Source organism: Falco cherrug, chromosome 20, assembly GCF_023634085.1.
Source record: "Falco cherrug isolate bFalChe1 chromosome 20, bFalChe1.pri, whole genome shotgun sequence".
NCBI classification, from domain to species: domain Eukaryota; kingdom Metazoa; phylum Chordata; class Aves; order Falconiformes; family Falconidae; genus Falco; species Falco cherrug.
In genome coordinates, this window is record NC_073716.1 from 4,346,366 (window position 1) to 4,362,959 (window position 16,594).

At 46.6% G+C, this 16,594-nt stretch overlaps 1 protein-coding gene across 3 annotated transcripts in view; it reads right to left on the minus strand.

Moving 5' to 3' along the window:
* The window catches only part of CDK12 (cyclin dependent kinase 12), a 28,266-nt gene that overhangs the window by 2,307 nt on the left and 9,365 nt on the right, over positions 1-16,594 (minus strand). For 2 of the 3 annotated variants that reach the window (XM_055697417.1, XM_055697416.1), the window contains exons 3-13: positions 13,268-13,444; positions 11,522-11,661; positions 10,695-10,865; positions 9,695-9,884; positions 8,775-8,831; positions 8,146-8,247; positions 6,732-6,809; positions 6,106-6,222; positions 5,357-5,488; positions 4,364-4,578; positions 2,111-2,569 (exon numbers count right to left, since the gene is read on the minus strand). In XM_055697417.1, the coding sequence (XP_055553392.1) occupies positions 2,111-2,569; positions 4,364-4,578; positions 5,357-5,488; positions 6,106-6,222; positions 6,732-6,809; positions 8,146-8,247; positions 8,775-8,831; positions 9,695-9,884; positions 10,695-10,865; positions 11,522-11,661; positions 13,268-13,444 (1,838 nt within the window). Of the gene's footprint in view, positions 1-1,048; positions 1,514-2,110; positions 2,570-4,363; positions 4,579-5,356; positions 5,489-6,105; positions 6,223-6,731; positions 6,810-8,145; positions 8,248-8,774; positions 8,832-9,694; positions 9,885-10,694; positions 10,866-11,521; positions 11,662-13,267; positions 13,445-16,594 lie in introns of those variants that run through there. The other variant, XM_055697418.1, reaches the window with a different exon arrangement.

The following is a 16,594-nucleotide window of genomic DNA, read 5'->3' on the forward strand; positions in this document are numbered from 1 at the left end:
CATGGGCACCGGTGGAGGGGATTCCTGCTCTGGGATCAAAGGCTAACGCCGAGCGGGAGACAGATGTGGAGCCACCCGACACAGATGCGGAGCCACACGACGGCACCGTTCCCCAGACGCGGCATCTCCCACCGCAGAGGGACACCGTGCCGTGCCGCTCCGGTACCCGGCTCGCTGCCAGCCAGGGAGCTGCACGCTGATGGAGCATGGCCCTGATGTACTGGTTTACCAAAAAAACCCCAAACCCCACCAAACAATATAAAACCACCACACGAAACCCCACAAAATCAACCCCCAACCCCAAATCCGTATGTCCCAGCTCCTGCCTGCACCCACGACGGGCTGAAGGGACTGGGGACACCCCGTCGTGTGTCCCCCTCCGCTTCTTACCAGAGCCAGCCCCCCGCTTTGCCTGGGGTTTGATCCTTTTTTTTTTTTTTTTTTCTTTTTTTTTCTTTTTTCTTTTTTTTACAAAGTATGTTGCCAACACACAAAGTCCAAAGCAATCTCAACCCACCAGTATTTGTGGGCAACACAGGGGAGCATGAGAAAATCCTTTTGCCCCCCTCCCCCCCCCCCCCCCCCACCGCTCCCTTCTCCCCCCAGCCCAAGACCTTGTGCCTACAAGGCTTTCAGTTTCAAAAAGGACCCCTCCAAACAAGAACAAAAGCCCCCTTTGCCCCCGCCCCCCCCATCACCACGCTCTTACGACTTTGCCTTATGGCTTTTGAGCCACAGCAGGAAGAACAAAGCAGCCTGGTTAGCTTGGGGGGCGGGGGGGGGAGGGGATGGCCCCCCACCTTGCTAAAGCAAGAAGTGACACCGCGGAGGGGAGGACGCAGCTTCCCGTAGGACACGAGCTGCTCCCGGTGCCGGACTTTGCTCACAAACCCAGTCCTGACTCCTGCAGAGCAACACAACTGAACTGACTCCAGCTCCTTCATCGGCAAAAGGATTGGGCCACACGGTAATTAAAGTTATTACTGGCGATGACGTAAGAGGCCACGAACGTCTTGGTGGAATCAGATCCTCAAATCATTTGCAAAACTGGTTATTAAAAAGGTCAAACTTTATTGTGAAAACCAGTAGTCTTCCAGGACCACCCCTCCACCCGTATCAGTAAGTCCACTTTAAAACTAGATTGTATTTAAATCCAGAAAAAAAAAAAAACAACAATCTTCAGGTAATTTTAAAGCCAAGCTGATCTGGGGACAGCATATCATTGAAAATAATTATAAACAAAGAACAATGTTATTGAATTGAATCTGCTCTATAATAACCTAGTTATCTTCCAGTACTAGGGCAAAAATAAAGAAAAAAAATAAGGAGAAAAAAAAAAAAAGCACGATCACAACTGGCTCGTGGTGGGCGGGTGTGTTGAAGGCACGAGAACACAGCACGTTCAGCTACATTGCGGAGGAGTTGTGTATCGGGCCAAAAGAGGCTCCCTGGAGAGTCTGAGACATACTCAGGAGGCGCTTCTAGAATTTGGTGAGGTCGTCACAGGATGTTGCTAATAATTCAAGAAATCAACAGAAACAAAAAGACATGGAGACATTTACACTCACCTTGGGAAAGGAAATCCAAGAGTTCACCGACACAAGCGGGTTTTTGTTGTTTTTTTGTGTTTTTTTTTTAAAAACATGCCTCTGGCTCGCTCTACGAGCCATTAGCTCAACTTCCGAAGTCACTGAATTTCAGGACCTCGTAAAACTACGGATAACCAGGCACACCGGAGCTGGATGCACAAGTTTGATACGTACACAACTGCCACTACCCCTCCCTTCCAGCACTCTCTCCAGTATTTCAGTCCTCACGTTCTTTAAAATCATCTCTGCACATTTATTTTTATTTGCTTGGGGTTTGGGGTGTTTGTTTTTTTTTTTTTTTTTGGTTGTTGCTGGGTTGTGGGTTTGGATTTTTTTTTTTTTTTTAAAAGAGGGCAGGAAGGGAACAGTGAAAGAGAAAGTTGGGACAAACAATAAGATGGGAAAATCCGCAGAGATTCGATGTCCTGATATGGACTTCTAGGCCCTCAGAGGGAATATTTCGATTGTTCAAACAAGTGCACGGCATCCAAGATGCACAAGCCACGGTCGTGATTATTTACCTGTACTTTCCTCCGGATGCATTGTCGGGGTTTTCCTTGGCCCCCGTTGCTCACTGCTCTTCTCCCCGTTGCTCTCCTCCAGCGCGATAACAGGTTCCTGGCTCTTCATCAGCTGACTCAGCAGAACGGCCAGCACGTTCTGCATATCTCCCTGAGCACTGGCTGTTTCTGGAGTCGCCTGCTCCTCCGGTAGCTGGGCCTCCGCGGGTGGCTCTTCTATGGCTTCCTCTGCTGCCGCTGCCGCCGCCGCTGCCTGAGACTCGTGCTGCTGAGTCGTGGCTTCTGTCAGAGCGTTGATGGACTGGTTGAGAGCCTCCAGCTGCTGCTGCATCTCTGGGTTAGAGTGTACGTTCAACAGCTGGGCCATCTGTGGGACACTCAGATCAGTCTGGCTCTGCAGCAAGTTCAGTAAAACAGCGAGTTCGCTCTGGTTCAGCTGCTGGGTGATGTCTCCAAGGCCTGCAGGAAACACAAGCAGCGTCACAGGAAGGTTAGGCAAAGCTCCGTCACATCGGTTCGTCATCATGACACCGCACGCCCCAACGAACATCTCTTCTTTCACATCTCTGGGGACCAGGGGAAGGCAAGGGGGCTCCAGGAGGAAGATTCCGGGAGAGTTTTCTCCAGTTTCCAGCATCTTGCCCCCTCCAGACTGCGATCTGCTCTGAACAGCACTGCAGCAGCACCCCGTGGTACTGCGCACCACACTGCATTCGCCCAAGGCTACAGCTGGGTACCGCTCCGCTCCGCGCCCCCTCAAATCCACCAACATCACTACACACACAGCTGCTTCTTCAAATCACTGAGCCAAACCTCCCGTTCCTCGGATGGCCAACCCCGGGCACCCCAAGAATCAGGCTGGGGAGACCAAGGACACCACCAGTTATGGCAGCGAGTCTTGAGGATGGGTGATGGAGATAGAAATCCTCAGCCCGTTCCAGCAGCCGTCAGAGCAGCAGGTCTGACAGCAGGCTCAGCCCCTCCCGAGGTCTCTGCAGATCAAAAGTTCTCCCTCCCCCACTGGCAAGCAGGTTTCCCCCACTGGCAAGCAGGTTTCCCGGGATGGAGCTAAACTGCTGTTTGGGATGGATGAAGGGTGTGTTCCACTGACGCAGCAAAAGAAATTAGGTCAAGCAGAAGGCAATTCCTCGCTGAAAGCTGGCCTGGGGCCTCACCGGGGACTCTGCGCTGACCTGCAAGTATCCAGGTTAATCTAAATACAGCCCTCGAGTGGCACCACGCTGGAGCAGAGCCTCCCGAGTGACAAGTGACAAGGGTGCCCCTTCACCCTACCACTGACCTTGCAAGTCAAACAGCTGGGGAAAAAGGGCGAAAAGGTTTCGGTTTAGAAGCTTAATTTTCAATTCCTCTTGCTGGTAGGCAACTAAGAACGCGACACTCACTTTTCTCAGCTGTTTGTTAAGCCAACCACCACCTTTTCTCCATCTGCCATGTTTCACTGAACACATAGATTGTACATTCCCTGGAGCAAGAACCGTCTTCCTTGTAACTTGTCAGTACAACATTTGACACAAAGGAAGCTTTAGCTCCTATCTGCGTTGGTATAAGGCCTCTACAGAACAATCAGCGTGGCCTGGGCAGCTTTGTGGATCCCTGCATTCCCAGGAATCAAAATACCTCCCCTCCAACTATTTTCTACACGCAGGAAGGTTGGTCACAGTTTTGGAAATAGCGCACAGGTCCTGGTCCCACGAATCTTTATGACCAAGGGAACTTTTCTGCAACAAGCTAAGTGCAATAATGTACACTTTTGCCCATGAGCCTCTAGCCTGTTACATCCCATGCCTGATCTGTACAGAATTTTATCAACCAGATCAAACTCCAGTTCATCTGCACGCCCTGGCTGTACCTTTCAGTCTATTTTCTGTTACTTCACTGGCTTAAGCGACTCAACGGCTCCTTTCACCGTTCTCTGCAAGAGCATGTTTCAGAACCAATAATATAACTCATGGAACAGATTCACAGTCATCTCATCAGCGAGTGACTTCTGAAGACCAGCCAGAACGCTCTGCAGCCAATAGTTTTCACAGCAGAGGGGGGAAAAAAAAAATCCCTCAAAAAGGAAAAAAAAAAAAAAAAAATAAAGTCAGGCTAGAAAGAGTGCCCTTTCTGTAAAAATAAGAGGTGAAAGAACCAGACTGGCTTGAAAATAGACATAAACCTCCCCACACCCAGACCAGAGAGAGGTAACACATCAGGAAGAGCCTTTTACAGACCAAGCAGGGCACTGACCTACTGCATCTCCAGTGCCAGACTCTGTTTTGAGCTGGGCAGGCTGTGGGTGCACAGGACTGCTGTTGTTTTTGACAGTGTCTGTGCTTGTAACAGAGGTAGTTTCTTTCCGAGAAACTTTTGATAACGGTGGCTCCTCCACTGCAATCCCGCTTTGCCGCTGCCGTCGACGTTTCTTGCTCCACAGCTCGTGGCAATCCTGCCAGTGGGGAAGGCTGGAAGAGAAGAACACTCAGTAGTTAAGAAACAAGGCAAGAAAACCAATTTAATCCTCAAAGACCACAGGAAGTTATTAGAATAAGAGAAGCACAGATATTTCTCTGACTGCAACCATATTGTTAAACCAAGAAGGGGCAAGTCCTAGATTGGGAAAGGCAGCATAATTGCATGTGAATAATTTAATTTGCACTGGGATCAGACCCCTGAACGGACTGGGTTTGCTACAATGCACACAAGCCTCGAGTCTGCTGAGCTTGGAGAGCGTGGTGGCCCTAAGAAAGCAGAGCTGCCTTCAGTAACACTGCTGGAAACTCGAATCTCAAAAGCTACTGCCACACTCGCACGCAAAGCAGCCAGAGCAGAGTTTCGCAATCCACTTGATTGGAGCGGGAGAGAAGAGCTGCAGTGTGACACTGCTCAACAGCCACTCTTCTAGTCAATTAACAAGCAGCATAAATGAGGCCTGGCCAGTTCTCCACGGCACAGAGGACAAGGATATGCCACGTGCTACTCTCGTGTGCCTTGAGTTTTAAAACACCTTACAGGCTGGTTTTATAAAGCTCACTTTAATGCTTGTTATCAGGCAGAAAACACCAGCACAGGAAAAGCTATTTGCTCAGCCGTATGACCAAATACAAGGGCAGGGTGTGAGAAAAGAACCCAGAAATCTTAATTCTGACCAAAAAAAAACCCCCAAGGCCAAGCCAGTGGCTCCTTCCCAAAGCTCATTAGCGAAGAGCCCACTTGCAGTGGTGGATGCCAGCTGGAACTTACTCTGGAGGTGCCATTTTGCTGAGGTCAACATCCTTAAGGAAGTCACTCTGCAGGGCCTGTTCTGCTGTGCAGCGCTTGCCGGGGTCTAGCGTCAGCATGTGGTCCAGCAGGTCGAGAGCAGATGAAGGAATGCTGCGCAGAGAGTTGGAAACATGGCTGAGTTAAGGGGTTGTTCTGAACAGGGGGAGAAACCCGTTCCCGGAGAGACACCTCCAGCCTAAGAGAAATCCACGCAGTCAAAATGTATTACTACGTGACCCAGCAGCTCCGACACCAACAGAACGGGCAACAGATATGCAAGATTTTCAGTCTAATTGTTGCCATTTACGAGAAGCAACTCTAGTACAAATCCCACAGGATTATCAGGCGGTTATAGTCTCCCCTCAGAGAGCACGTCTCTGAAGTCAGACAGCCCTCAGCACGGGGAGAACGCCGCACTGCCAAGCGTGCTTCCCAGCACAGACCCTAGCTAGGAGGGTCACAAGTACGCACAGGCAGGGGACCCCTTCCCCCACAAGGCACCTGGGGCCGATCACGTACTTAGAAAGGGGTCAGCGACCCCATTCCAGCCTTCCCCCGATGGGAGAAGCCCCCCCGGGTGAGGGCTGCCCAAGGGCAGAAGGCAAGAAGGGGAAGAACTGCTTTATCCTGCTGGATAGACTAGAGCCCAAAGGATAGCAGATGAGTCGCACAACGTAACAGAAGAGCGTACCCCCCCCCACAGGCCCTTCTCTTCTAACAAAACTCACAAGGAGAACTCCTCACGCAGGCGCCTTCGGTATTGCTTCTTCGGTTTCATAGTGTTGAAGTAGGGTAACTTGATGACATCTGGCCACACCGCTGGACAGGGGCTCCCACAGAGCCGGCTGAGAATGAGAAAAGCAGAGTATGATCAGCAGGTGGAACGCAGCCAGGAGGAGAAGAGTCACCAACCCCAGTGAAAACGTTTCCTTTCTAAGCCACTTACTGTACCAATAACCTAGGTCTGGGCACACTTTAATGGAAATTAGATAACCCTCAGGTTAAAAAAAAAAAAAAAAAAAAAATCAGTATCAGGAAGAGGAAAAATGCTTACCCGGAGTTTATAAACCACCCAGCACAATGAATTTTCAGCACGAGATGTAATTTAGGTTCGTGATTTTTGCAGTCAACTAACAGCAAAGTTTACTGAGGCTGCATACATTAGCAGCCACACACTCGACGGTAGGCAGGAACATTTAAACGCCTAACTCTTCACATTTTTGCATTTACAGTCACTTGCTGGTCCTATTTTGCAGGCAGGTTGGAGAAAGAGGGCTCTTCTAACACAGAGACTGTGTGCACGAGCAGTTTCTCCAGTACCTCTTCTCATAGGCATGCATGTGCAATGCTTTACCTGATTAATTCAAGCTGAGCCAGTTCCAGATTGGCTTGAAAAATAGGCTTCTTTGTAAACAGTTCCCCGAGGATACAGCTGGAAAGAGGAAAAGCAAGAGGTCATGACAGCAGACCCTTGGGATGATCATTTGAACACTGCAGCATTTCTGTTCAGAAGCAGGTTTGCCTGAGGAGAGTGATTTGCATCAGGGCTTGTAGTTGAGAACTGACAAACTAACCTATGTGTACAGAGTCACCAATTCTACGCAGCTGGGAAATAACATTCACTAGTACACTGGTTAACGTGTCACAGGCTTCACGCTTTAACTCTTTGCGGGGAAAGGAGGACGCGTCAGTACCACGACAAGAAAAAACAGCTAGGCATCTCATTTTCCTCCCGATTCAGCCCGTTCATCTTTTTAACTTTAGAAATATCTGCTGGCCCAAACGATCCTCAGCTGCCAAGTAGCTTAGTGTTTGCCATTGCCAAGCACGGGATACAGCCTTGTACATGCACACATTTGTGCGGCTGGAAGGGAAAGAAGAGAAGGAGGGAGGGGACAGCTCTGACTCATTCAGACATTAACATCCATCCTTAAATCTTCCGACAGGAATGACAATCAGCACCGAATATAGCCGTGGGCTGACACAGGCACCTGTCTGCTGGAACTGGGCTAACCCCACAGGGCACCCAACAGCCACTGGACCTCACGGCCAGGGTTTCCAGAAGTCATTAGCAGGGCTTGACTTTTAGAAACCTGGATTGTTTGCCTACTAAGCTCTGATGAAAGTTCACCTGCGAATATCACGACGGGAAGTATAGGCTTTGGGAAATCCAGTCCCACTTCGGAATGCTGAATCCTCGAGTCTGTGGTTCTAAACCACTTGGAAAACTTTCCATCTTTATGGCTGAACTGCCCAGACTCCTCCCGTTCAGGAGGCTCACTATACCACCAGAAACCAAAACCATCTACTTTGAAGTGTTTCCTAGATGCAGCTGAAAAATTTGGTGACAAACAGAGCGATCTGAAGAGCTCACAGAAAACCTCTCTATTAGGTCATTAAAACCATCCACTGAAGCCATGACCAGCACAGAGTAAGCTTGTCACCCCTTCTGATCTTAGTGGCACATCATGATCAAAGGCAGGTTGGTTTGGCTTTTAAATAGTGAGAACAGGCACTTTTTATGCTCTCACATCAATAGAGGAGTTTTGCCTAAATGGTATAGTTTTAGTTTAGGTGACACACACCTATTTTCTCAAAGCACAGAATTTTGGAAGTATTCCTATACTACCATAACACTCTGCCTAGCTGGAAGAGATACAGCTTCAGAAACTGGCACGAGTCAGAGAACACCTTCCATTAGACCTGTTTTCTTTGTGTGCCGATGTTTGGAGCCGAAACAGGACAAAAGATACAAACCAGGCACTTACCCACAGCTCCACACATCTATGGCTGGTGTGTAACGCTCCTCACCTAGCAGCAATTCTGGAGGTCGATACCATAACGTAATGACTTTGTTTGTGTATGGACGGCTGAAATGCAAGACACAAACATAACCTGGATGACAAGAGCCACAAAACCCTTACAAAGTCTAATTTTTACTTCCAAATCGCGGTGTTGGGCACGTAAGTAGCAGCAGCGGGCTTTCAAGTGCCTAGGCTTCCACAGCACCTGCCTGAGTTAAATAAAATCTGTGGCTAGCAGCTTTACAGGTTAAGTTATAGGTACCCAAGCTGAAAAATCCTGACCTGCAACAGGCAGCAGCAGGCTGCCATGACTGCATACTGGCGGATCTCAGAGCAAAACATGGTCCATGGCAGGCCCATGGCAAGCAGAGATGATACTTGGGTTCCTTATCAGCTGGTTTGTCTAACGAAAAACTCTTAACACCAGCTAGGAGTGTATTTTCCCAAGAGCTGGAGCTGCATTATACCACTTGCACTGGAAATCATTTCTCAGGCAATGCCCGAGTCCAAGGGAAGGGACTATGTGGATACTAAGGGAGCTCATCCCACCCATGTCAGCCGTTTCCCCCTTCCTCCACCCCGTTACACCTCACCTCTCCTCTGAGCTGTAGAGTCGGGCGAGTCCAAAATCTGCAAGTTTGATTTGCCCACTGAAAGACAAAAAACAGTCGCTGGTTTGAATCGCAGCTGGGCTCACGTGCTGCAAAGCAGTAAAAGGTAAGGAAATCCCCCCCTAAAACAGCAACGTTTGCAGTAATTGCTTTTGGATATGCCAGTCTTAATTTTCCAGATCCTCTTTAATACTTCAAAGAAACAGTCTCAACTCTATCACAAACCCAATGTCCCAGAGAAATTTTTTAGATGGATATCCAGACTCGTGGATGCAATTACACGCAGTATCATTCTCACAGGCTCCAAGTTTTCTTGCGGGTATCCAGATAAAGACTTGAGAATTAACAGCAAAGGAATAATCGTTATGTATTCTGTGAAGAACTATGTTACTGCCAAACACTGCTATCTAGAGAAGGAAGAGCATTCATGGAGAACTGCTGCTTCCTACCTTAACCCTCAATGGTTTCTCTGCATACAGGCACTTCCAATAAACAGTATTTTTGCCAAAATACCACGGAGACCAAGTGTACACAGAGAACCATTTACTTCAAGTCAACATGAAAGAAAGTGAACTGTAAGGAGCTGCAGAACAGCGAGCAGAGAGCCTCACGTGGGGAGGCTGCTACCAACTGCAAGTTAAGTAGAAGGTTGTTAGGGCAGTTCAACCCTTGCAGCAAGAGCTGCGCTCACAGCCAGCAGCAGCACCCAGGAAAGCCACTGCTTAATTATAACCATTCGTTACACCACTGGTGGAAGCCTGCAGGTTCGTATTCCTGCAGCGGATCAACACCTCCTGTTCCTAAGCACACTCAAGGTGAAGGTAACCACCGTGCGCTTGCAGCTGAACCCAGGGGGAGCGCAGGGAAGAGCCTGGACAGAAGCATATCTACTCCCAGGTTACCTGTTGTTCAATAAGATGTTGGAGCACTTGATATCTCGATGAAGGAAATTCTTTTTGTGACAATAATCCAGCCCCTCCATTAACTGTTTCATGAAAGACTTGATATGGTCCTCTGAGAAATGTACCAAGCCAGATTCTAGCAGCCCCATTAGGTCATGGTCCATGTACTCAAACACAAGGTAAAAGGCACCTGATATAATAAAGAAACAATTGAAGACAAGAGAAGAAAGACAAAGGAGTAATGAAAGATTCAATTGCTGAAATACGCTTTTTTTGTACTCTTGAGTGTGTTTGGCTGGTGTTTTATTTAACACAGGCTTGTGATATTTAGGACTTACTGGGCATCCTAGAAGATTTTAGTTCCCTCCTCCCGCAAGGGAAAAGAACCCAAAACTACTTATTAGCCTCTCTAACACATCAAGCTGACATCTGAAATTAAAATATGCCCCTCAAATAAATTCCTTTGAAATCCTGGTCGTGTTTACCTGTTCTGTTTTTCCTTTCAAGCTAGTTTATTGAAAAGACTACAGCTATGCATAGCCTGAACCGATGGTTGTGCTGTTCCCTTCGTACTCATGGAAGGCAAAGCCCCAAACAAAAGCTAGTGGGATGTGAGAACACCCTGCCTCCACAGTGAGAGAGGACAGAAAACTTTTCACACTATTACTAAGTCTGTTGTCGCTAATCAGCATTAAAGGTGACCCCATAAAAGCTTTTTTTAATATCTTTTTTAAAAAAGACTGCTCTTTTACAACTCTACAGGAATGCAATGCATCCTTTTAAGCCTGTGTCTAACTCTGCTCTGCAGTGTGACAACTCATTTTAACTGGAATCTATCCTTTGATGTAAGGCCAAACTTGCTGGAACCATGCATCAAGGAGGAATGCAAAAAAAAGATAGTCTACAGAGTTTAGATTTTCAATTTTACACTAAGAAATAACAAACGGAATTGCATCACCTCTTTGGTTAATCAAAACCACACCCCGCAGCAAGTAGTTACCTTTGTCCTTCTTGAAATCCAGTGCATCTTGTTTGTCCGTGACAATTTCCTTCATGTTTACAACACTGCGGTGGATCAGCTGCCGAAGGATTTTGATCTCGCGGATGGCCGTGATGGGGAAACCTTCCTTTTCATTGTCCAGTCGCACCTTCTTGAGAGCCACCAATTCACCTGCCAGAACAAGCCAGTGTCAAAAGCCTCCGCACACATCGCTGCTAACAGCTCTGCGGGTTTCCAGGGGGAAGCTGAGAGTAGCCACGAGCGTAGTCAACGTCCACCATGGAACAGCGGAGACAGCTTTAGTTACCATCCTACTCATTTTTTGTCAGAAGTTATCACACCAACAACTCGAGACAGATGACACCAGTGCTCCTCCTAATCTGCTTCAGTAGAAAGTCACTCAAGCGAACATAAATTGACCCTGGAAACCGCTCCAGTCTCTTTCACGAGCTCTGCTACAATAAAGTCTGACAAAGGCACGTTTAAAAAGCAGGTGCTCGGCTGGCATCTATGCCTGCCACAGCTATACCTGCCATGACCATTTCACCCCGTGTCAAATCGTATGCGCAGGACACGCGATTTCACAAGCAGAGAGGGCAGCTCAGCACTACCTCCGTTAGGATTTCAGAGCTTCTGTTCTTTTGGCCCTTTTGAAAACACCTGATCCAAATGCTTTCTTTCCAGGGCTGGAGCCATTTCTAGTTCTACAGGTATCCGTCATTAACTGGCAATACCACTAACACCGGAACGGGTTTTCAAGCAGCACACCCACGGTAACAAGGCCTTCAAGAAGCGGAGTCAACCTGAAGCCACTTGGGCTTCCTTACCTGTATCCTTGTCCTTGGCTTTGTACACCTGCCCGTACGTCCCTTCTCCGATAATTCCAATGATATCAAACTTGTCCACGCAACGCTTCCCCCAGTCGCTTTCCGTCTGTCTCCTTTCCCCATACCGAGGACAACAGATTCTGGAAGAGGGAACGGGACTGTGAGACACCCAGGTGCTCCACCTCACCCCCCCATCCCTCAAACGAGTGCCCATTCGACTGTTTTAAGCTGTATCCTAAAAAAAAAACAAACCCCGAAAAGCAAAGCTCAGGCACCCTGCCTTAACGCTCCTAAGCAACTGAGTGTTCAGTAGTTTAATGAATCATGCTATGGAATCTCAACTGCTCCAGATAACAGGCACTGCCAGAGGAATATTATCCTTCTATTTCATTCGGATACTAAAGCCAGAGCGCTCTATCAGATCTTTTCCCTTCAGTTATGCATTTATCAGCTGCAGACAGCTAACGAGCAAGACGTTCTTCCTCCTGGGGAAATAAGGAGTGCAAAGAGGGGGGAAGACAAGCAGAATTGATATTACACCACCTCATTTCCACACACTTGGAGGTGGCAGAAGCATTTTGCTGTAGCCTACCTGGGGTACGCAGTTAGCTACACAGATTTCTATAAAGATCTCATTACGTACTTTGAGAGTAGCCTGAAAGAGAACCAAACCAGTATATCTTTATCTAAAACATACCAAGGAATTTTGCTAGTAGGACAAAAATCAATGTTTGGAATCTTTTGCAGGAAACTGGACATTTGATTTTTATTTGAAAGAAAGTATAGCTAGCACTCCGTGTACAAAATGCCAAGGGAACTTGCTCCCTTGACAATCGCATAAATTTTGTTATCAGGGGAAGTTCTGCATGCCTTGCAACATGAGCAATACTTCAATCACGCATGCAGAAAAGGTGTGTGCATCCTATTTGAAAGGACCAACTTCTAGCAGCACCAAGAGCTTTACACAGGGATTCTCATCAGAGGGTTTCTTTGGCCTGCAGGCACAGCTAAATCAAAAGACGAGAGAGTTTTCAAGGGTAGATGTGGCTGGCGATCGAGTACGACACGCTCCAGCAATTTTACCATTTAAATGGTCAGAGGGGAAGACAACAGAATCCATCACAGCTTCAGTACAGAGCCTGAACCATTGTCTCCATTGGGTGCACAATTTCCACAGCCTCTTCTTCTTCCCAAACTGCTGTACTGTTAATTCTCAAATAGACGGGGGAAGTGGCCTTCAGCTGTGAGTGGTCCCGACACGAAACAACCCACAGCAAACAACACACCATCAAAAAATTCAGAAATACAAAGCAAACAACACACCCTCAAAAAATTCATAAATACAAATTTCTTTTCTCCACGTTTCACTTCCCGCAATAAAGACAGCACTCAAACAAGTCTGAGGACAAAAGAATTTTGAAACGACTGAACTAAATCTGGCTAAAGATTTATAAGTAAGTTCACATTAAGTGTTCTCCTCATCCAATAAATGGTGGGGAGGCTGCTGAGAGCTGGCAAAGCAGCTGCCAGATTCAATTTCAAAATCTGCTGCACTTTCAGCAGCTCCATCTCCACGCAGAGCGTAGGGCGTGCAGTCAGCTCGTCTAGGAGCGCAGCAGGACACACTGAAAGCTAAAGCTTTGGAAACCTCGACTGACATCTGTGTGAAGAAACAGAAAACCTCACAACTTACAAAAGCTGGGAAAAAAAAAAAAAAAAAAAAAAAAAGAAGAAAACCAGCCTTACTTTGGTCTCTTTTTGAACGGTTGCTGAGGTGGTGTGGCTGCCTTTGGTTCCGGGGAGTCAGGAGGAGATGGATCCCCTCCAGGGAGCTCTGGAGGGAGCGGGAGGTCCGTGAGTAAGTGTCGTGGTCTCTGCTCTCTATCTTTCTTCACAGGTTTTGGAGGAAGAATCTCTTTTGGACTAAACTCCGAAAAGTTAATACAATACAAAAGTCAGACTTAACAGCCAATTAGCAAACAAAAAAAGCCTACTGTAGGACAACAGCTCTCTATCTGAGAACCCCAAGTTAAGAGCCCAAGTTTAACTGCCAAAATTAACCAAGTATAAAACAAAACAGCCTTAAGTTTTACAATGATAATACACCAGGAGAGAAAAGTGTTCGGCTTGAATGCACTGGCTTCAAATGAACACATAACTCTGCAACTAGAACTTGCTCAATTTGCACAAATAAGTAGTTATATTCTGAGTTTCCTGTAAGACAGTTCAGGTTGTCAGCCAGCACCTACTTTCCGACCCTTACTTCCTCTATTTAGTCCATTTATCATAATGAAACTAAACGCATGACTTAAGGACCACTATAAATATGAACGCAGAACTAAATCTCTTTACGTAAGTAACTTTTAGCTACTTAGCAAGGACTGAAACATAGCTCTGACTTGTAGATATTCCTGAGAATCCAAAAGTTGACTTTTGTTTTGAAAATCAAATCACCAATGGCATCAGAAGCTTGGTCTAAACTGGCAAGAGTCTCATAAACAGAGACTGACTTCTCTTATATATGCAGTAGGGAGAATTCCTAGGTCTGAATAGCCAGGAATTCTTCTCCACGCAAATCTCCATGTCACCAGGAAAAGAAAAAGATTAAGAGATGCGAACAACGTTCCCAGGTCTGTTTTTAGGGCAGCCAGCAGGAGGTTTGCTGTTTGTCAGCATCACCAGGTCTGACGCTTAGCACAGAGAGCTCCATATAAATGAACTGATGGAAGTAGGTCATTTTCCCAATTTTTTTTATTAGACACCGCCTAATCTGCACAACGATCTCTTGTGAAATGTAGGTAAGAAACAAGCGAGACAAAAAAAAGGAGACTATGCTGGCAGTGAGCTCTGACATCTGTAAAAGATGGGGGAAAACAATCTTATTCCACTGCTAAGCAGCCACGGAACTAATTGCACGTCACAGCTGCCTAGAGCTCTGGAGGAAAGCGCTTGCTGACAGGTGCTATCACCAGCAGTACATATCCTAGAAATACCAGAAGGGAGAGAGCTGTACGGGCTGAAGCTCACTCCCCATTAATTGCTGATTCTTAATGTGCAGAGCAATGCCCAGCTGGGTCACTTCACCAAGGCAGAATCCGTGCTAAAGCTCCGAAGAGGTTCCTCCAAGCAAGACCTGGACAGCCAGGACCTACAGCCACACGTGGGAGGCAGGAGACTTTGCTCCAACTGAGCGGATCAGCCGGGTTTGGCTTTCTTTACAGCTTTCACGTGTGTTTGAAGCATTGATCTAGTGTCCAGCTCTTACAGATTCAACATTCACAGCAATAAAAAAAAAAAAAAAGCAAAAAAGCAGTTTCTGTGACTGTTTCATCCACTTCTATTTGGCAATTCATTTGTTCCTGACAGTATTTTAAATATTTCATATATACACTAAGCTTGGGCTCGAGTGACCCTGACAAAATGATTCAGCCTTCTTCCAGACACATATAAAAAAAACCCTTATTTGCAAGGCTTTCTTGGGAAGGGCAAAGGTGGGTTTGCAGGTTTAACCTGAAGATGCCCAGCCTTTCACCAAATCCCTTCTCCCTTGTACCAAACAGTTAACCATTTTCTTGCCAACACAGTTATCTGTGCTTAGTATGGCCACTTATGTATTTATTTGCATGTCAGTAATAGTGCTACTAGAAGGTTATTGTAACTTCAATTACCTCCAGAAGGTCTGGACATTTCACCAGGCCTTTCTTTCAAAGTGAGAAAGCCAAACAGACCTTTCGGAGTCACCCAAGCAGAAAAACGACAAAGTGCGAACGCCAAATGCCGAACAAAGGCTCCTAGGAGCTACCTCCCTTCTCCCCCTCCCCTGAAATCGCAGAAATGCCATCAGCCAGATCTGCATTTTTCACTAGGTTAGTGCTGTGTACAGGCAACCACGTGTTCCCAGGGTCCTAAGCAATCTATGTGACTTCTGAGTGTAACAAACACGTAAAAAAGTTTGTATCACTTGCTTCTAAACAGCTTTTTTCCTCTCCTCACTGCTACACCTCCTGCTAGGTGAAGCGACCCACGGTGCACCTCGACTGCTGTGAAGTCTGAAAGCATTATAGACAGATGATAAATCTTGAGGGTTCAGAAGCATCAAGAAAGGTTAAAGAGTCTCTAATTGAATGAGGCATGTTTTGTACTTGGACACTTCAAAGCACATCTCCAAATCCTGTGCCTACCATGGTCTCAGAGCTGGAACTTTCTCCCAGTCTCAGCCCATGAAAACAGAAATCTACCTAGAAAGATGTTGATCATGAACACAAAGGCAGTTGATTAAGAGTGAGCTTCAGCACTCAAGTCAGTGCCATATGCAACTGCCACTAGACCCAGCAAAATGAAGTGGGATTTCCCATTCTTTTATTGGGAAAAAGTCACTATAAACCCATTCACTAAGCTTAGCAACCAGCTGCGTTATCGCCCATGCTCCTAAGTTCATAGTGATGGCAGAGAGAAAACACTTTTACAAAACTAAGCCACACCTGGGTGGTAGAAAAGAGCTCTAGGTGTGAGTGGCCAGAGAAATAAAACACAGGATTTGCAAGATAGTTTCTGTGTTTGGAAATAAAGCAATACAGCAGCAAAATCTTGCTTAGACTGGCATCTGAGCTGGGAAAAACCTGGAGCCTGCTAAAGCTACCGCTCATCACAGATACATTTAAACTAAACAGGTGTTTGCTGAACAACATTACGCAGCTTAGGAAGGGCAACAAACATGCACAAGCCTAACTTTTATGTTGATCACAGTGACAACATAACCCTAATTTACATCGACACCAGGACAAACCATGAAAATCAATTAAATCAGAACACGTAACATACTGTGCTCACTTCAACCACAGGGTCGTTATATCGTCATAACTATCGTGTAACATACTATTCAATAAAACCCACGCTTTACTAACCAATGAGATTCCAACCATCGCTAGAGATGTACTAGGTAAGATACAGAAGTTGTTGGGGAACTACAGGCTAAGCAGATCAAGTATAAAAAAAAAGATGTATCAGTGATGACCTGACATTAACAGTGCTACAACATACTAACAGCTAAAAAAAAAGGGGGAGTGGGTGGGG